Here is a 21,437-nt window from a genome sequence, read left to right as displayed (position 1 = left end):
GCTCAGGTCTTGTGACTTCTACTTCAGTACTTCTTTTACGATAGCAAACCACATATATTTCATACGCCTTCACATAGCCTACTCACCAAACACATGGGAGGAACTATAGTTACATGAATATAGAGAATAGTAATATATAGCTATAAGTATAATGAAGCATATTTTTCCAAATATTCAATTATAATTATTTCTTTGGCAGCACTGGGCTTTGAACTCAGAACTTCACACTTACTAGTTGTTCTATCATTTGAGCTCCAAGTGTGTGTGTGTGTGTTGGTACTGAGGCTTGAGCACAGGACCTGGGCACTGGGTGCTGTCCCTGAGCTGTTTTGGTCATGGCTAACACTCCATCTCTAACACTTTGAACCAAAGCTCCACTTCTTGCTTTTTGGTGATTAATTGAAGATAGAAGTCTTGTGGAATTTCCTGCTGGCTTTGAACCATAATTCTCAATTCACAGACTCCTGAATAGCTAGGATTACAAGCATGAGGCATTGGTGCTCAGCTTATTCTGGTTATGTTTCAGATAGGTTCTCTCTTTTTGTCCTGTTTGAACTGTGATGCTCCTATTTATGTTTTTACTGTACATGGAATGACAGGCAGGTACCATCAAAGCCAGCTTTTTCTACATATTTGGTACCAAGGAATCAAACCCAGCTCTTTGTGCATGCTAGGCAAGCACTCTTACCATTAGGCCAAATTCCCAGCCCACCTCTGGCTTTTTCTGTGTGTGTAGTACTGAGGAGTCAAGAATTGGAGGATCACAAGTCAAGGCAAGCTCCAGCACATAAATCCACCAGAATTCTATTTCAACAGAAAAGATCCTGTGCATGATTTCACACACTTGTCATCCAACTTAGTCCAGGAATAGAGGTACCACAGCCCAAGTGTATATCCAGATAATAAATGAGAAGCTATGGGATGGGAGTGTGGCCTAATGGTAGAGTACTTGTGTAGCATGCCCAACGACATGGGTTCAATTCCTTGGTACCACATGTGTAGAAAAATAGCTATGGAGCTGTGAGTGTGGCCTAGTGGTAGAGTACTTACCCAGCATGCCCCAAGACCCGGGTTTAATTCCTAGGTACAGCATACATAGAAAAAAAAGCCAGAAAGCTGAGAGTATGGCCTAATGGTAGTAATGCTTGCCTAGCATGCATGAAGACCCAGGTTTGATCCTCGGTACCACATAGCTGTGGCTAAAGTGATAGAGCTCTAGCCTTGAGGAATGCCCAAGGACAGAGCTCAGGCCTTGAGTTCAACCCCCAGAACTGGCAAAAAAAAAATAAAAAGCCTGAAGTGGAGCTGTGGCTCAGGTAGTAGAAAAAGCACAAAAGCTCATGGACAGTGCCCAGCCCAGGCCCAGAGTTCAAATCCCAGGCCTAGCACAAAGAGAAAGAAATCTAATAACAACAGATACTGGTGGGGATATGGCCAGGAGGCATCACTACACTGTTGGTGGGAGTGCAAACTCTTTCAACCACTGTGGAAAGCAGTATGGCAGTTCCTCAAAAGACTAAACATAGAGCTCCCCTATGACCCAGCAATTCCACTACTTGGCATTTACCCAATCGTCGAGAAACAAGGACATACTAAATCCACTAGCACAATGATGTTCATTGCAGCACTATTTTCCATAATAAAGATATGGAACCAACCCAGATGCCCCTCAGTTGATGAGTGGATCAATAAGATGTGGTATTTGTACACAATGTAATTCTATGCTGCTGTCAGAAATAACAACATAGTCCTATTTGTAAGGAAATGGAGACTTAGGAAAAAATCATATTAACTGAAGTAAGCCAGACTCAAAGGAACATAGGCTCAATGGTCTCCCTCATTTGTTATAATCAGTAGAAACCTTGGGCTCTCCCAGCAGAGATTTACAATAGAACAAAACCTAGATATGTAAGGCCATATAGGATGACACTAAATGAAAGGACCTCCAGGATACAGAAACAAAAGCCATATAATGAATGATTGTTGTCCTTAATGTACTATGTTATCTCTCATCTCTTTTGCTGCCCCTTGATTATCTCATATGGTTACAGTATTTTACCTTGTTATCTGATATATTGTATACATGTTTATTTGGTTATTTGAAATAGGATAGATAAAGGGGGAAAACAAGATGAGGGGGGGGTAAGGGTCAGGAAATGGGAACCAAGACATGAGAAAGGGTATCAATGTTTGTGAAGTAATGCACCTTCTATCTGGTGAGTACTGTAACCCTTCTATTAATTACAATAAAATATATACGTAAAAAAAAACAGAGACAAGGTTCAACAGTAGAGCTGAGAAAAAGTACCACAAAGGGAAAAAAAGAATGAGAGACTTATCTAATAGCAGTTTACACTTGCTGTTTTGTTTTTGTTTTGTTTTTTGTCATGTGTGGGGCTTGAACTCCAGGCCTAGCACTGTCCTTGCTCTTTTGCTCAAGGCTAACCGTAGCTCAACTTCTCACTCTACTACTTTTAGCCACAGAACTGCTTCCTATTTAATTTCTGTATTGCAATTTTGTAACAACTTTATGGAAAACATAATTCATATTCTATAAAATTCATCCATTTAAACTACTTATTTTGTTTTTGTTTTTTTGCCAGTCCTGGGGCTTAAACTCAGGCCCTGGCCAATGTCCTCGAGCTTTCTCAAGGCTAGCACTCTACCACTTGAGTCACAGCCCCACTTTCCTGCTTTTTCTGTATATATCGTACCAAGGAATCAAACCTGGGTTTTCTTGCATGCTGGGCAAGCACTCTACCTAGGCTAGGCCAAAGTCTCAGCCCTAAACTACTTATTTCATTGGTTTTATGGCCTCACTGCTTTTGTCATTTGTTTTTGTTGTTTTGGGGTGACAAAAATTCTGATCTTAGGGTCTTGTGCTTGGCCAGGAAGGCTCTCTACCACACTCTCACCTCTCATTGGTTTTATTTTATATTCAGAGTTATGCACCCATTGTCATAATGATTGTTAGAATGTTTTTATCATTCTAAAAAGAAATTTGGGGGCCAGGAGTTTGGCCTAGTAGTAGAGTGCTTGCTTACTCATTTTTTGTGTGTGTGCTTGTGCTTTGGGTGATATATTTAAGAAACGATTTCATAACAAGGTCATAAGATTTTACTTCATATTTTTCTTAAGAGTTTTACAGTTTTAGCTCTTAAAATTTGTCTTTCACAAATTCTGAGTTAATTTCTGTTATTATGAATTAAGGATTCAAATTATTATTTTGGGGTGTGAGGCAGTGCTCGGCTTGAACTTAGAACTCTGTTTGTTAGGCTTGCAGTGTACAACTTGAGCCAAGCTTTCAGCCCCACTTTGTGTGTGTCTGTGTGTCTGTGTGTCTGTGTGTCTGTGCCAGTCCTTGGGCTTGAGCTCAGGTCCTGGGCGCTGTCCTTGAGCTTCTTTTGCTCAAGACTAGTGTTCTTCCACTTGAACCACAGCTTCACTGCTGGCTTTTTGGTAGTTTAGTGGAGATAATAAGGCTCACAGACTTTCCTGCCTGGGCTGGCTTTGAACTCAGATGTTAGCTTCCTGAATAGCTAGGATCACAGGTATGAGCCACCTACACCTGGCTTGGTCCTTCTTTTTATTAGCCATTTTTTTTTCTGGAAACGAGTCTAGTGAACTATTCTTTGTAGGATGGCCTCAAACATCCATCCTCCAGATCTCAGACTCCTGCATATCTAGGATTACAGTTGTGAGTCCCTTACTTGAATTCATTTTGCTGTATGTGGATAGCAGTTTTTACAGCACCATTCCCTCATTGAATTATTTTTGAATCTTTGGACAAAGTGATCATAAGTGTAAGGCCTTTCAGGTGTTATTTTTTATTACGCTGTAATAATGTTTTCAAAAAGTATGTATTATTTTTCTTTTATAGATTACTATCCGAGCTTCATTGGGACCTGCTCAGTCAACACTATCAAGTACAGATTCCAGTTGTATTCCAAGTACTTCTCTTCAGATTTTACCTTCAACTTCTACAAATGCAGCTACTAAAAGTCTTCAAAAGAATCCTGCAAGTAAATCTAAGTTAAATAAACAGCAAGCAAGTGTATCCACTGCAGCTAAACCTAATAAAAGTAGGTCAAACACAAGTACCCCTAAGTGCAAAGGCAAGCAGTCTTGCAAGCAAAGGAGACAGCGCAACAGAAAAAATGCAATCAGCATAGCTTTGAAGAATTTAAGGTACTATCTTTTATTCCCAACATACAATAGTAATTTAATACTAAATATTAAATGTTTAATATGATTTCCATATCACAGAACCCTCTTGCACATTTACATGTAACTATTTACCTGGAATAAAGACCAAGCAAATGACCTAAGTGCCAGTGATTGTATACAGAGATACCCTTCTTGAATACTTGTTTGTTAAACATGACATTTGAAATAGGATGTAAAAATCAATGTTCATAAATGACTTAATAAAAAAAGACCAAACAAACGATGAAAAGGTACTACTGAAGCTTGGCACTGGTAGCTCATGACTGTAATCCAAGCTACTCAAGAAACTGAGCTCCGAGAACTGTACTTCAAAGCCAACTCGGGCAGAAAAGTCCATAAGACTCTTATCTCAGTTAATCACCAAAAAAGCCAGAAGTAGGGCTGTGGCCCAAGTGGTAGAGTACAAGCCTTGAGAAAAAAGCTCAGGGAGAGTACACAGGCCCTAAGCTCAAGCCCCAGGACTGGCTCAAAGGAAAAAAAAGTACTGTTGAGCAAAACATACTGTTTAGTTTATCTTTTTTACACTAATCTTATGTTTTATGCTTTTCTTTACCAGTCCTGGGGCTTGAACTCAGGGCCTGGGCACTGTCCCTAACCTCTCTGTGCTCAAGGCTAGCTAGCACTCTACCACTTGAGCCAAAGCACCACTTTCAGCTTTTTCTGTATATGTCATACCAAGGAATGGAACCCACGGCTTCGTGCATGCCAGGCAAGCACTCTACCACTAGGCCACATGGCCCCTGTTTTATGCTTTTGTTTTTATGGTGATTGAATTGGTTAATTTGATTATTTTTATTCTGCAGAAACATTAACTTGTGTTAGACATTTTGCTTATTGTTTCAAAGCAAATTTACAAGCTGTTAGGCCTTTTGATGACACTAATTAAAATTAATTGATTTCAATTAATTTTAAATAACATTGTCCCTCAATTTTGTTATACAACATATTTTCATGATTTTTTTGTCTCCATAAGGTATTGTCAGGGAATTCACAAGTGCATTGAGTGTCATTCCAAAATAAAAGATTTTGCAAGCCACTTTTCTCTATATTCCCATTGTGATCATTGCAAATACAATACTAACTGTAACAAAGCCTTCATAAATCATATGAGGTAAGTTAAACATGTAAACTACTAATCAAAATTTTCATTTAAGACTGGTTTAGCTCTGATTACCAGTAGGTATGACACTTGCCTAGCCTTCATAAAGCTCTAAATTCAGTCCCCAGCACCATACATCATGACTTCCTGAAAGTCTACCTTCTTCATGTTACAACTCTACTTCCTTGCTACTGCAGGGTTCTGCACCATAACCTTATTGCTGTAAACTAGGCCCAACTAGTTTTTAACTTACTACACTGCTGGGATTAATGGTGGTCTCTTATTCTGTGGCAGTCACGTAACATCCCGAATGGTATTGTAATTCACCCCCTAAACTAATAAGCTATTCAGTTAGAAAGTATTTGGGTCCTGGAGTTTGGCCTAGAGGTAGACTGTTTGCACAAAGGCCCGGGTTCCATTCCTCAACACCACATACATAGAAAATAAAAGCCGGAAGTGGTGCTGAGGCTCAAGTGAGAGAGCTCTATCCTTGAGAAAAGTCCAAGGACGATGCTCAAGCCCTGCGTTCAATCCCCATGACGGGCAAAAAAGGAAATTAGAAAACATTTTTAGCATATCTTTTTTTGTGTACATATATTTGCCGGTACTGGGACTTGATTACAATTTGAAGCCAACCCAAGTCCTTAAGACTCTTATGTCCAGTTTACTACCAAAAAAGCTTGAAATGGAGATGTGGCTCAAGTGGTAGACTGCTAACGTTGTGTAGAAACACTCAAGAACAGCACCCGGGCTCTGAGTTCAAGCCCAGGGCCGGCACCAAAAAATGCAAAACAAACCTCTTTATGTAATTCTAGACAGGGATGGAGTGTGGGAAGACCTGAGGGAAAGCAAAGGAAGGGGTGGTGTAAAAATAAAATGTACTCATTACCTGACTTATGAAATGATGAGCCCTCTGTACAACCCGTTAATAATCACAATGACTTTATACTTAAGAATATCTTCCAGGGCTATTACTCCTTAAACTTTAGCTTACATAAAAGTCAGTCCAAAGCTGGGTGCAGGTGGCTCATACCTGGAATCCTTGCTACTCAGGAGACTGAGATCTGAAAATCATGGCTCGAGGCCAGCCCAGCCAGGAAAATCACAAACACACACACACACACACACACACACACACACACACACACATCTGCAAATACCTTTATTTATTTGTTTGTTTGGTTATTTATTTATTTGTATGCATAATATATTTGTGTGTATACATAATATGTAATAAATATACATATATATAAGATAAAATGCAATGTAAGGTAGAAATACAAATAAAATAGAAATGATCATCTTAGTCCATTTGGATGTTTTTAACAAAATACTATGAATTGGGTAGCTTTTTAAACAAGAGAAAAAAATGTATTTTCTATAGTTCTAAAGACCGATGTTTATAATGATCAGGGTGTCAGCAGATACTGGTGTTCTGGTGAAGACCTGGTTTTTTTTCTTATTTATTGCCAGTCCTGGGGCTTGAACTCAGGGCCTGAGCACTGTCCTTGGGCTTTCTCAAAGCTAGAGCTCTACCACTTGAGCCACAGCACCACTTCCGGCTTTTTCTGTGTATGTGGTACCAAGGAATTAAACCCAGGTCTTCATGCATAGTACACAAGCACTCTACCACTAGGCCAAACTCCTGACCCCACTGGTTTTCATGAATATCTTCTCACTGTGTTCTCACATGGTGAAAGAGACAAGCTAGGTCTCTGCAATCTTTTTAATAAGGTCACTAATCCCATTCGTGAGGGTAGAACCCAAATGAAACAGAATTTCTTTACTTAGACAATGATCTTTCATTCTGCTTAGATGATGATCTTTTATTCTAAAATAATAAATTAATACCATGGCACATACCTGTAATCCCAACTACTCAGGAGTCTCAAGCCCAGCCCAGACCAAAGAAAGTGACACCCTGTCTGAACAAAAGCCAGTGTAGTAGTTCATGTCTATGATCTGTTTTACTAGTGAGGCATGACTTGAAGATGACCTGAACAAATAAATAAACCTTTACAAAGTATCTGAAAAGTAGCTAAAGGATTGAGCATGGCTCAAATGGAAGAACATTCCCTGTGGTCAACCTCCCCACTCCAAGTACTACCAAAAAGACATACACTTGAAAATGTAGTGATATAATTAATATTACTGTATAATAAAAATACTAAAATATTGTTTGCTTTTTGTCTATCCAGCGTTCATGGCAGTCAGCCCATGAAATGGTTTTGTCTTTTTAAGAAGCATTCAAGAGTTCTCAGGTAAATAGTTGATCTTTTCCTATTTTATGTATTGAAAATTTGCAGTAAATATTTCCTAAGCAAAAGATAGAAGCTGGGGATGGTGATTGATGCCTGTATTCCTAATTACTTAGGAGACTAAGATCTGAGGATTTTAGTTCAAAGCCAGCCCAGGATGGAAAGTTTATGAGAGGCTTATCTCTCCAATTAACTATCAAAAAGCTGAAAATGGAGCTGTAGCTCAAGTGGTAGAGCACTAGTTTTAAGTACAAAAGTTCAGGGACAATACCCAGATAATTTCAAGCCCTGGGGCTGGAACAAAACAAGAACAAAAGATGGGTTTATTGGGGCTGAGAGTTTGGCCTAGTGGTAGAGTGCTTGCCTAACATGCACAAAGAGCCGGGTTCAATTCCTCAGTACCACATACATAGCAAAAGCCAGAAGTGGTGCTGTGGCTCAAGTGGTAGAGCTCTAGCCTTGAGAAAGTCCAAGGACAGTGCTCAGGCCCTGAGTTCAAGCCCCAAACTGGCAAAAAAAAATGGGATTATCATCTGTGACCAAATTTTGTTTCAATGGTGCTGGGTCCTGAAATGGAAATTTCATGCATTTGTATTGCAAAATAACAATAACAAAAAAGTCTAGTATTTAAATGGAAGATTATTAAAACACTGTAATATCTGAAATTCATATATAACATTTACAAATCTTAGCTTTCCTCCTTATGAAATAAAGGTGTAAAGCTTATTTTGTATACAGAAATAACTCTTGATTAATATTTATAAAGGCTTTGGTAATTAACTTAGTTTGCGCTACATAATATATTTCTCCACTTTCACTAAAGTATCATGATTATTCACATACTCCTGATTTTTTTTGTGCCAGTCCTGTGGATTAACTCATGGCCTGAGCACTGTCCTTGGGCTTTCTCAACGCTAGATCTCTACCACGTGAGCCACAGCAACACTTCTGGCTTTTTCTATGTATGTGGTACCAAGGAATTGGACCTTGGCATGCTTGGCAATCATTCTACTACTAGGCCAAATTCCCAGCCCTCCTGATTTATTTTCACTTCCTTTATTTAATTATTTTACTCATGCTTTCAGACATTTGCTAGGCATTGAACAGTACCTTGCACACAAGATGCTTGGTAAATATATGTGAAGTCAGTATATATTTTGAGCCCAACATATGTTGATTACATTGGACTAACAGCTCATAAGTGAAGGAAAATTTGATGCCAGTGCAAAAATACATTAATGCTGTTTGTAATACATAACTGAATTGAAGGAAATTTAAAAAGTAAGCCACATTAGTTCTTTAGTAAACACGTTATGTTTTTAAAAGAGAGAAAATGGATTTATTATTTCTAATAATGAATTCTAATTTTTTCCATGCAAGCTCAGTTATGTGCTTAGGTTTTAAAAAGGACTGGGAGCATGGCCTTCTGGTAGAATGCTTGCCTAGCATACACAAAGACCTGGATTCAATTCCTTGGTACCACATAAACAGAAAAAGCCAGAAGTGGTGCTGTGGCTTCAGTGGTAGAGTGCTAGCCTTGAGGAATGCCCAAGGACAGTGCTCAGGCCCTGAGTCCAAGCCCAAGGACTGGCACCAAAATTAATAAATTAATTAATGGTTTGATTTCAAAGATCTGGGCTCTCACAAGGCTATTGATGACACATGATTGAAATTCTAACATTTGAGAGGCCAACACTGGAGGATCAGAGTTTGAGGCCAGCCCAGACTACATTGGAAGATCCTGTTGAGAGAGGGAATGCACGACAGAGAGAGCCATATATTTTTTCCTCAACTTGTATTAGTCTCAAATATAGGAAGAAAATTAATCAATTTCTTATCCTAGCATATTTATAATTCTGTATATCAGTATTTTTGTAAGATGTTGTTAAAATAAAGCTATATATTCTGCATCTACATACCTAATACAAGATTAGTGTAACTGATGAAGAGAAAAGCTTGGTACCAACATTCAAGGAATATACAGCTTCTTGGAGGGATATAAAAATTAACCTTAGAACTATGACTGAGAACCTGAATTCAAGCCCTAGAACTGGCACCAAAAGAAAAAGGTGAGCCAGGTGTGGTAGCTTGTGCCTGAAATTCTAGCTACTCAGGAGGCTGAGATCTGAGGATCACGGTTCAAAGCCAGCCCAGGCACTAAAGTCTGTGAGACTCTTATCTCCAATTATCCACCAGAAAACTGGAAGTGGTGCTGTGGCTCAAGGGTAGGGCGGTAGTCTTGAGCTGAAGAGCTCAAGGACAGTGCCCAGGCCCAGAGTTCAAGCCACACAACCGACAAAAAAAAGGTGACCATAAATACAGTAAATATAGTAAGTATAATGAGGGTTATTGGATTTCAAAGGAGAGATAGGTGTCTATAAAGAAAGGGACAGGTATGAATGAAAGTACAGCAAGAAAAGGCAGCATGTATATACATTCTTCTCAGTCACAGTGAATAATTTTAACAGTATAGTGTATGTAGATGGAACACAAAGCTCATAAATATAGTATAAACATCAAATAGGTTTGATCTCAGTTCCAATGTTTGAATACCTGAAAAAGTCTAGAGATTTTTTACTTAATTTTAAGTTGGAGGTCTTTGAGGAAACCATGAATTTTTTAATACAATCGAGGGTACTGAAGGAAAATCAGTTTTTTAAAAATTAATTTACTTTATTGTTATTACAAATGTGATAGAGGGATTACAATTATATGAGTCAGGTAATGAATATGTTCCCTTTGTACAATGTATTCTGTTCCCTCTGTCTCCAAGCCTCTCCCTCCCATCTCTACCCACAAGTTGTATAGTTGACTTTGGAAGATCAGTTTTGAGGGATATGCAAGGTGAGTTATAGGTACAGGAAGCACTGACTGGTTAAGGCTGTTATAGTCAAGACTATTAATCACTGACCTGGGTGAAGTTAGTGAGTGGTATCATAGCATGTTTAAGAACATGGGCTCATGGAAGGAGATCTAACTCAAGAGGTAGAGTACATATCCAGCATACACAGGCCCTGATTTTATCCCCAGTACCAGAAAAAAAGAATGCCAGTATTTGAAGCAAGAGCAATCAGTTTGAGGATAGCATAGGCTACATAGTGAAATCAAGAACATCCTAGGCAAAATAACAAAACCCTACTTCCAAAAAATAAAAATAAATCAAAAACCAAAGAAAATACATGAGCTCTGGAATCTTAAGGGCTCAGATTTAAACCCAGAACTGATCTTGGTATAAGTTACTAAGCCTCACCCTATCCTCTCATCCTCTACAGAAAAGTGATCACTGTGGTATTATTCCTTTGAATTGTTATAAGATTTAGATCAGATGGTAGGTATAAATATAAAAGTGTGTATAAAAACTGGATGAGGGGGGAGGGAAATGGGGACTAAGACATGAGAAAGGGTATCAATGTACGTGAATTAATGTACCTTCTACCTGGCAAATATAATGTAACCCTTCCATCAATTACAATAAAAATATATGAAAAAATAATAATAAAAAAACTGGATGAGGGGCCAAGAGCATAGGCTAGTGGTAGAGTGCTCCCCTCACATGCACAAAGCCCTGGGTTCGATTCTTCGGTACCACATATACAGAAAAGGCGGAAGTAGTGCTATGGTTCAAGTGGCAGAGCACTAGCCTTGAGCAAAAATGTATCCAAGGACAGTGCCCAGGCCCTGAGTTCAAGCCCTGCAACTGGCAAAAACAAAAAAATAACTGAGTGTGTGTATGTTTGTGTCCATCCTGGCTTTGAGCCTTTAACTCAGAGCCTGGGCACTGTCCCTAAGATTTTTATTCTCAAGGCTAGTATGCTACCACTGAGCTGCAACAGCACTTCACGCTTTTTTTTTTGGGGGGTGCTTAATTGGAGATAAGAGTCTCATGGTGTTTCCTTCCCAGGCTGGTTTGAACCTCAATCCTCAGATTTGAGCCTCCTGAGTTGCTAAGATTAACATGTATGAGCCACTAGTGTCCAGCTAAGTGGGTTGTTTTTAAATTCCCATATTCCTTTTCTAATTTCATCCTAACTTAAATAAAACAATAAATAATGAACTTTTATTTACTATTATAGTGAATAAATAGTGAATAGTAAAATAAATAGTGAAAATATGAATCAATATAGTGAATAAATATAGCTACAATACCTATTAGCACAGTGTGAAGAAGGTCCTCAGCCAGTATATATTTGAATGAATAAATAAATGGATGTTACATTTTGCAAATAGGAAAAGGCATGGAAAATTTGTGAGTTGCATAAATTAATACCACAACCAGGGCTGTGCAGTCTGGATGCTAGGCTTTTATCTATCAGTTGAGAGGATATAGTATATTAAACAATAAATGTTAGCAGAATTTAGACATTACTATGATATTTTCTAGAAATGGCTCTACAAACCATTTTAGATATGTCATATTTATATAACCAACATGGGAAATTACAATCATAACACATGAAATTAAAATTCAGGTTAATTACATGAAACAGTGAAACAGTACTTACTGAACCTTGTGTGTAGATTTCCATGTAAGAAGAGATCCTGGGCCAGAAGCATGGCCTAGTGGTACAGTGCTCACCTAGCATGCACGAAGCTCTAGGTTTGATTCCCTGGTACCAGATACACAGAAAAAAAAGCCAGAAGGGGTTTTTCAAGTGGTAGAGCCCTAGCCTTGAAAAATCCCCAAGCAGTGCCCAAGCTCTGAGTTCAAGCCCCATGACTGGCACGAAAAGAAAAGAAAAGACCCTTTTCTTTCTTACTACCTTCTTTTTTTTTTCCATAGGGGCATCACTCTGGTGTGCCTTAAGTGTGATTTCTTAACTGATGCTTCTGGCCTAGACCGTATGGCTAAACACTTAAGTCAACGTAAAACTCATACCTGCCAAGTTATAATAGAGAATGGTATGTATACATATGTATTTATTTGAATTTCTAATGTTTAATGTGGTATTTTTGATAAGCCACAGTATGGGCTTCTTATCTACCAAATCAATAATCTCATACACTGTTTTATATGTAAAACCCTCCTTCTGATTTCAGTTTCTGAAAGTACCTCAACTTCTGAACCCACTTCACAGTAAGTTTAATTTTCCATTGATGGATTTTTTTCTTGATTGCAATTTTAAAATGTATCATTAATATAAATGAAAAATATTAAGGCATATTTTTGCTTTTGTTTTAAAGCTGCTCATGGAAATAGATCCCTGCTGTGTGGAACTGGTGCAAATTGGTGCAAGACAAGTTGAAGTACCCTAAGTTCAAAGTTCTAAAGTGTTTTCTCACGCCAAGGTGGTTGAACAAGTTCATAACACTAGCTTTCGTTCTTTATCTCTTTTCAGCTTTCAAATGACACTAGATTTTTTATTCCACTTTATCTGTGAGTTAGATTAACATATCTTAATAAGTGTAGTTTTTCTGTAGTTAGCTCTTTCCAAAAATAACTTTCGTTGCTATTGTCTTTTTTGCTTTGCTTGAAATAATTTTCCTTGTTTTTTTTTGTTTTTTTGGGTTTTTTTGCAATGAGCAAGAGGGTTTTATTCGGGCATGCTCGGGCTCCCAGGTACACGTGACCTCGAGATCCGCAAGGTTCGGGTCAGTGGCTGAGAGCCTAATTTTCCTTGTTATACTTGCCTTCAGAATGTTACATTCCAAATGATGTGGCTGTTCATATTTTTTATGTTGTGTGCTTTCTTAATTTCTTATCTGACATTGTGTAGGTAAGGTTTTCCTTCCTTCCTCTATCGTTGTTCTATTTCAAATGTAGAATAACAGAAATTCAAAAAATTTTCTAGCGTACTCCTGGACATGTCCCCCTTCAATGGGAATAACTGATATTTGTTCTGTTTCTAATGAAAGTGAATAATTTACCTATGAGTCCCCTTCCAGTTCTTGACCCTAAGAATTCAGAGCTTAAGGAGAATTTTTTTTGCCTGTCCTGGGTTTGGGCTCAGGGCCTGAGCTCTTGTTCATAGGTTTTCTCAAGGCTAGAGCTCTACCACTTGAGCCACAGCACCACTTCTGGCTTTTTTTCCCTATGTATGTGGTGCCGGGGAATGGAATGCAGGTTTTCGTGCATGCTAGGCAAGCACTCTACCACTAGGCCAAACTCCCAGCCCGGGGGAGTTCTTTTCCTGCCTGAATGGCCTCCTATAATAAGGCTGATGATGATTTGGCCACTGATGACCTCCAGACCCACCAATTGAACGCAACTTTCTACTGAAGGCCTTTGGTTCTTGATCTTGAGCTTGTGAAGTGATTCTAACCAAGAAACGCCCATTATATCAATGGTTCAACATACAAGCTCATGTTTTTTTGTCAGTCCTGGGAATTGAGCTCAAGGCCTGGGCACTGTCCATGAGCTTTTGTGCTCAAGGCTGGTGCTGTACCACTGAGTCACATCTCTACTTCTAGTTTTCAGTGGTTAATTGGAGATAAGCATCTCAGAGAGCCAGGTGCTGATGGCTCATGGGTGTATTCTTAGCTACTTAGGAGGCTGAGATCTGAGGAGTGCAGTCTAAATCAGCTTGGGCAAGAAACTCTTATCTCCAGCTAACTTTCAAAAAGTCAGAAGTGGAAATGTGGGTCAAGTGGTAGAGTGAAAAGCAAAATAAATAAATAAATCTCTAAGGCAGTGCCCAGGTCCTGAGTTTAAGCACAAAGACCAAAAAAAATCATACCTCAGCCTCTTAAGTAGTAAGATTACAGGTGTGATCCACTGGTGCAGGATTAAAGTTAAAGTTCAGTCATGCTGGCTGCTAATCTTTATCTAGCATGCATATAGTATAAGGAATATAAAATTTTTGGTTATGTAAGAAATCAAGAATAATTTCATATTTTTGGAAAAACAAACTTTCTAAAATTATCCTCCAAAGCAACAATTACTCATGTTGTCATTTAAAGTTTTATACCGTCTTATTTCTAGTTTTCAGCAAAACTAGCGTTTAAATGTTTTTAAAAAAATATTTTGCTAGCTCAGTCTTATGTTGTTCTTCAGTAAAAAAAAATTGATGTCCATTTTGTTATTTCTACTCTTGTACTTTCTTTTAAAATCTTTGTTTTGTGTTTGGTTCTAAGAACTCCAAGAAATTTCCTCAAAATTCTCTATTATTCCATGTATCCACCTGGTAGCTACTTAATTTGATACTTGCTCAGAAATTGGATACTAATAATACATGCTATCTCTTGGGACTGTCATTAATATCTTACTGATTGTGAGTTCAAATGCACAAGGAATTGACAAAGATCCTCCTCATGACCTTAAAACAAGTTTTAACGATGCATTTCTGTTTATCTGATGCATACTATCTTTGTAGTCATTACTGTAATTCCTTTGGATAAAGATAATATATTCAGAAATGTTGGGACCAAAAATTGCACTTGTCTCTTGCATATATATATATACATACATATATATGCATGAATAGATGTATATTTTTTAAATTTGGTGTTTGTTTATTTTGGTTACATTGAATATACATTTGTTAAAATGTTTTGATGTTACTTATTTTTTTAATAAATAATTATCGTTAAAGACCTTTGGAAATTATTTTAGAAACACTAACTCCTTATAACAGCTATAGATTATCACATGCAACTAGAACATTGCTTTGCTTTTCACATGAAAATATATTGCCTGACCTACACACAGAGAACTCTATTGAATTCATCTTGTACCTTTTTTTAAGACTTTTATTTTTTATTTTTATTTTTGCCAGTTGTGGAGCTTGAACTCAGGGCCTGAGCACTGTCCGTGGACTTTTCTCAAGGTCACAGCTCTACCCTTGTGCCACAGCACCACTTCCAGCTGTTTTCTATGTATGTGGTGCTGAGGAATCGAACCTGGGTCTTCGGGCATGCTAAGTAAGCACTCTACCACTAGGCCAAACTGCCGGCCCTCATCTTATACTTTTTTAAGGAACAGTTAAAAGCTTGCTATATAAAATTTCACTAATTCAAAAATGGAGGTGTGGCTCAGATGGTAGAGTGGAAAAGCCAAACAAGAGCTGAAGGCCCTGAGTTCATGCCCCTGTACCTGCACAAAAAAATAAATAAATAAATAACAAAGGGGCCAGGAGTTTGGCCTAGTGGTAGAGTGCTTACATAGCATGCACTAAGACCTGGGTTCAATTCCTCGGTGCCACATATATATAGAAAAAGCCAGAAATGATGCTGTAGCTCAAGTGGTAGAGCTCTAGCCTTGAGAAAGCCCAAGAACAGTGCTCAGGCCGTGAGTTCAAGGCTCAGGACAAACAAAAAAAAAGATCATTTGGCCTTTGTTTTTCCTCCATGCAGATTCTTTCAGAGCGGATATCCTTCATATACCAAGACAGGAAAACAGTCTTGGTCATCAGAAACAGCTCATTATTGCTGAAATAAACCTGAATATTCAAACTCTTCCATCTAAGACTTCTATTCTACCAGTGTATACCCTCCACCCCACTACCATATGTCTTAGTGACATCCCTACGACTTATTACCCAGGCCTGACACCTATTTGTCCTGTCAATCTTTCACAAATTTATTATTTTTTTAAGTTTTTATTTAAAAACTATCAAAGAATTGTGCCCTGGTTATTTTTTCCAACTTCATATTGTTTGAAGAATATCACATAAAGTTTATAAAAACTTATCTGCTTTGCTCTTGTTAATCAGCTCTAGCAATAACAAGATTCCTAAATCCAGTCAAAGTGCCCACAAAACTAAGATTAGAGTGGATCTGTGGCCTCCGAAGCCCCATGTTATCCTTCCCAACTAGTGATGTCCCTGGAAGAAAAGACAGAGTAATACCTGGGGTAGCTCCTCCTTACCTGAAACATTACAATTTCTACCTAGAATTGGCAGGTTAGGCTTCCTCCTCTCCTTTTAAGGTGAAATTCAGCCTAGCACAGGTGGCTTGTGCCTATAAATGCAGTTCAAAGCCATCTAGGAGCAGACAAATCCAAAAGATTCATCTCCAATTAACCAACAAAGCCTGTAAGTGGAGGTGGAGTTATGGCTCAGGTGGTAGACTTCCAGCTATGAGAAAAAAAAAAGCTGAGTAAGAGCTAGAGGTCCAGAGTTCAAACAACACAAGAAATAGCCAGGCACTGGTGACTCATGCCTTTAATCCTAGCTACTCAGGAGGACTGTAGTTCAACGCCAGTTTGGAGATAAAAGACTTTTATGTCCAATTAACCACTCAAAAACAATGGAGCTATGGCTCAAAGTGGTAGAGCACTAGCTTGGAGCACAAAATGCTCAGGGGCAGCACGAAGGCCCTGAGTTCAAACCCCACAAGTGACCAAAAAGAGAGATTGAATTCAGAGGGTCGTTTTATTACTGGGAAAGATCAACTCAGATGCAGTTGTGAAGTTTATTTCTCATTCTAATTCAACTGTATCATGGTTAGTAGAATCTCTCTGAGCTCCTAAAGGAACAAAACTACTTACTTACCTAGCTTCAAAATCCGTGTCCCTGAGCAGGCAAGGTTCTTCTTAATGTATCCTTTCATAACTTCTTTTTGCAGGCCTGTAGCCATTTACCACAGATCACAGGCTTCCCTTAGGAGAGTTAAGCCCTATTCCATTTTGTAAGAGTAATCTTACAGTTCCAGGTGTCTACATGTCTACTTTGGGACCATTGCTCAGTCCTGTTCTGGTAAACACTGTCAGAAAAACAATACCTGAACACTTTGCTGCATTCACTGACCTTACCAGCAGGAGATGCAAGGTAGGCATTCAATATTCATTGTGTTATCAGTTTTGTCCCGTACCTGGCACGTGGTACTCAGTGAGAAAGTATTTATATTTAGGATTATTCTTCCCAAGTCTCTTTTAGTTTAGGCTCTTACTACTAGTTTCAGGAGAATAGCAAGTACAGTGGGTGTGGCTGAAACAAATTTTTTTATAGCCTGTTTATGGCCGGAAAAGATCTCTTTTACCAGGTCCTGTCCCCTGGCCACCCAGATCATTCAGTGGTTTGCATAACTGGCTTTAAAATTCTGCTTCAAGAAAGGTAGTTTGTTAGTCTAGTTCATACACAGAGCTAGAGGCACATCGGGAAAATGTGGGCATTTTAAAACTTTACATTTTTGACTGGGTATGGTGGCACATGACTAATCCTGGCTACTTGGGAGGCATAAGTAGGACAATTTCAGTTCAAGGAAGGCCCTTTGGGTCAAAGCAAAAACCAAAGGCCTGGGAACAAAGCCTCAGTGGTGTAGCAACAATAACCCTGAGTTCAATCCTCAGTGCTTCAAAACAAAAATGATTTGCAATTTCTGGGTCCAAACCCCAGAGCTTCCATATCACAGTGGTTAGGGATGACACTCCAGGAATCTGTACTGAGTTCCTGCAGTAGGCTGTAAACTAACATTTGGGAAACACTAATGTGACAAAATCTCTGGAGCCTCCATCTCAGTCCTGCTGTCCCTGCACCAGCTCTTAGGAACAGAGACAGTTAAAGGAACTTGGAGTCAGAACAAGGTTTTAACCTAGATAGTTGCTCCATTTGCTGGCATTTTTCAAGAGACTTGGAAACCATTCAGGAGCTTAGGATAACCTTTTCAGAAGGAGCAGAGCCCCTTACAGTGAAATGATAAGGGATGACCAGGAGGCGGCAGCAACTCTTAAAACTTGGAGTGTGAGCCAGATGCCAAACCAGTGGAGTCTGGTTCTTTATTTTTTGTTGGTCATGAGGCTTAAACTTGGAGCTTGGGTACTGTCCCTGAGCTCTTTTGCTCAAGGCTAGTGGTCTACCATTTTGAGCCACAGTTCCACATCCAGTTTTTGAGTGGTTAATTGGACGTAAGAGTTTCATAGGGACTTTTCTGCCCAGGCTGGCTTCAAACTGCAATCCTCAAATCTCAGCTTTCTGAGTAGCTAGGATTATAGGCATGAGCCACCAGTGCCCTGTTAAGCTTGTCCTTCCTCTCAGAAGGATAGTGGCAGGGGTCTAGGAAGTAAAATAGCCCCCTCAGGTGATATGAGATGACATGCTGCCTGTGTATACATCCACTGATGAGAGCTGCAGAAGATGAGCCTGCTTCCTAGGAAGGTCTTAGCACAGCTCCACGCTCCCAGCCCCCAACAACCTGGTGGGCTGCACTCCTTTCACTGTGGTGCTGCACCACAGGCTGGGATCCTCTGTGGGCGGGGATCCCCCTGCCTGGCCCTTCTGGCCCTGGGTTCTCTAATCATTAGACTCTAGGGAGACAAACAGTCCCTAGGCTCAGGCTCACTGACCTCAGCTGGAATCTATCCTCAGGCTGGGCTCAGAGGCCTGGGGAAATGGGTAAAGATTAGGAGAGGGACAGTTCTACAGGGCCCAAGGACAAGACCCTACAGCCCCAAAGGCTGATCAGCAGAGTCCAGATGGCTGTGTGATTCCCAGCTGTTGTCCAGGGCAAGGACATTTTAGAGTCTATTTTGTGCCTGAACTGATACTTCTGTCAGCCAGTTGGGCTTCTTGGAGTTATCTGATCTACATTCCACTCTTGTTCACAAAGTGGAAATCAGTGTCTTTGCCTCATAGAGTTGAAGAGAGACACTAAATATGATATTTGGGGGCCGGGAGTTTGGCCTAGTGGGAGAGTGCTTGCCTAGCATGCATGAAGACCCGGTTCGATTCCTTAGAACCACATATATAGAAAAAAGCTGGATGCGGTGCTGTGGCTCAAGTGGTAGAGCTCTAATCTTGAGAAATCCCAAGGACAGTGCTCAGGCCCTGAATTCAAGCCCAGGACTGGCAAAAAATATGATATTGGATGAATATCAGATGTTTGAGCGTAGTACATAATATCCATTCAAATGTTTGCAGTTATTTCTGCAGGTCCTGCTCTGTAACACAAGCAGATACCAAGCTGCAAAAAAGATGTGGCTGGTGGAGGAGAAAGCATGGCCATCACAGTGGATCCAAATAAGGACCCTGGGGGGCTCCTTACCCTCCTCACCATCCTCCCAGCAGCATGATTCTCTAACTTCTTGGCTTCATTTCCATCAGCCTGTTTCCAAATTCTTTCCCTCTATCTGAGGGAGATCTGAGTGCCATTGTGCCACCTTCTGACAGCAAGTGCTATACATCACAACAGAATTTTTACTAGTGTCCCAGTATAATTTTTCTGTCCACATTTTGCGACTCTATCTGTCCCTATCTCTGTGGGAAGGGAACTGGAGGGCCTGGTGAAGGACTGAGAGAAAGATCAGGGTGGAGACTGGGAATGCTATTCATTCCTAGAACCACAGTGGGGCGCCCTAAGACTTCCTGACTGTATCCAAGTGTCTGACGAACAGAGTGTAGAAGCTGGCAGGATCCATGAGTGCTTACTATTCAAAGATAAATGGCCAGAGTATTGAGAGGACCAAAATGTTGGAGTCTTTATCCATCTTACTCTCAAATAAACTCACATAATTCTCATTTCCTTATGGAGAGCAGGGTTTTACTCATTCACCTGTGTATCCTTGGGGGCTTAAACCAGTGGCATGTGTTAGGTGCTCGATAAGTGTGTGCTGAATGCCTGAAAGGTGTCAGAGGCAATCCAGGTCCAAGAAGAGGCAACCCTGGTTATAGGACTCAAAATGTTGCCATCTTGATCATGTTAAAGCAGAAAGAGGCCCTGATAAAAAGTAACCAGGACATAGACACACTCATTATTAAATTCACTGAAAGGTAGCCTGGTAAAAGGTGCCAAAACAATAGATCATGTCCTGGCTAGTCAGCTTATACAGTCTCAGGCAAAATCAAGGACTATTCTACTGAGAGAAACCAGAGTTTTCATCAGGCAGCATATCAGCAGACAATAATACCTGAGCCCCACAAGGGAGATACAAGGAGAAGTAAACCAATTCTAACTAGAATACCAAGTAATAAGTTGAAAGATTGGCATCCACACAGAAGCCACACAGATGAGGACAAAATTGGGGGCTAGACTGAATCTGAGGCCACATGGGAATGGGAGAGAACTGTAGGGCTGAACATGGAAGAAGATAGGCAATTTGTTTGCATGGTATTCACAGCAGCTGTGTGTTGCCCTTTGTTCCCTAATGGCAGAAGTGCACATGCCTAGCAGAGAAAGGAGTTGTCATTGTCATCCCCCAGCCTCTCATAGTGGGTTTCTAAATACAAAGCACCCTAAAGGACTACTCCCAAACAAAGATATTCACCAGGAGCTATAACAGATATGCATTCACTCATTCATTTGGTTTGACAACTCAACAAGGGCCTTTCACATCAGTAGGGCTAATTGTGTGGGATATAGCTATAGGACACTCCAGCTGGAGAACTACCCAAAGCTCCCACTGGCCCAAAAGCAAAGGACAAAGTGTTCCGCCTCCTATCCTGCCCACTAGACTCCCTATTAGGGTTGCTCAGCTCCCCTTGGGCCAGATTCCTAGTTGTTCTCTTATCCAACTGCCAAGATTGTTTTCTTCCTCCCTACCTTTTCCGTCTTTATCAATCCAAATAACACTATTCATTCAACATACAAACTAAATCCGATTATTTTTCTTCTGACAACCCTCTTTGATGTTGGATACGTAATGCTCTCAATCCCCATAGTCCAAGCTAGCACTTTGTCTAATTCTTCTTTCCTAGTAGCGCTAGTGTATGCACTTTTCCTATGATTCGATCACAGGGCCTTTGAATCTAAGGGATGTGTCTGCCTATTAACTCCCTACTCTCTAACAAAGGCCTTAGGGCACAAAAGGTATGCATTACCTTGAGCCCTGTCTCATCCAAGAAAGGGCCAGGAGGAAATAAGTATTCTTGGTGTCTAGGTTAGCTTGGTGAAAAATAGGAAGTAAGCAGGCACTAGTGTGTTATGATCCTAGCTACTCAGAAGGCTGAGATTTGAAGATGATAGTTCAAAGCCAGCCCAGGCAG

General features: G+C 39.8%; 1 protein-coding gene across 1 annotated transcript in view; it reads left to right on the top strand.

Moving 5' to 3' along the window:
- The window catches only part of Znf280c (zinc finger protein 280C), a 50,154-nt gene extending 37,074 nt beyond the window's left edge, over positions 1-13,080 (top strand). The window contains exons 15-20 of the mRNA XM_090326014.1: positions 3,881-4,188; positions 5,201-5,338; positions 7,525-7,587; positions 12,365-12,483; positions 12,622-12,658; positions 12,766-13,080. Coding sequence (XP_090182140.1) covers positions 3,881-4,188; positions 5,201-5,338; positions 7,525-7,587; positions 12,365-12,483; positions 12,622-12,658; positions 12,766-12,781 — 681 coding nt within the window. The 3' untranslated portion in view covers positions 12,782-13,080. The remainder of the gene's footprint in view (positions 1-3,880; positions 4,189-5,200; positions 5,339-7,524; positions 7,588-12,364; positions 12,484-12,621; positions 12,659-12,765) is intronic.
- Positions 13,081-21,437: the final 8,357 nt, after the last annotated feature.

The sequence above is a fragment of the Megascapheus bottae genome, chromosome X (genome assembly GCF_031878675.1).
Source record: "Megascapheus bottae isolate mThoBot1 chromosome X, mThoBot2.hap1, whole genome shotgun sequence".
NCBI lineage: Eukaryota > Metazoa > Chordata > Mammalia > Rodentia > Geomyidae > Megascapheus > Megascapheus bottae.
The sequence above is the reverse complement of the archived record's forward strand: the minus strand, read 5'-3'. Positions and strand labels throughout refer to the sequence as shown.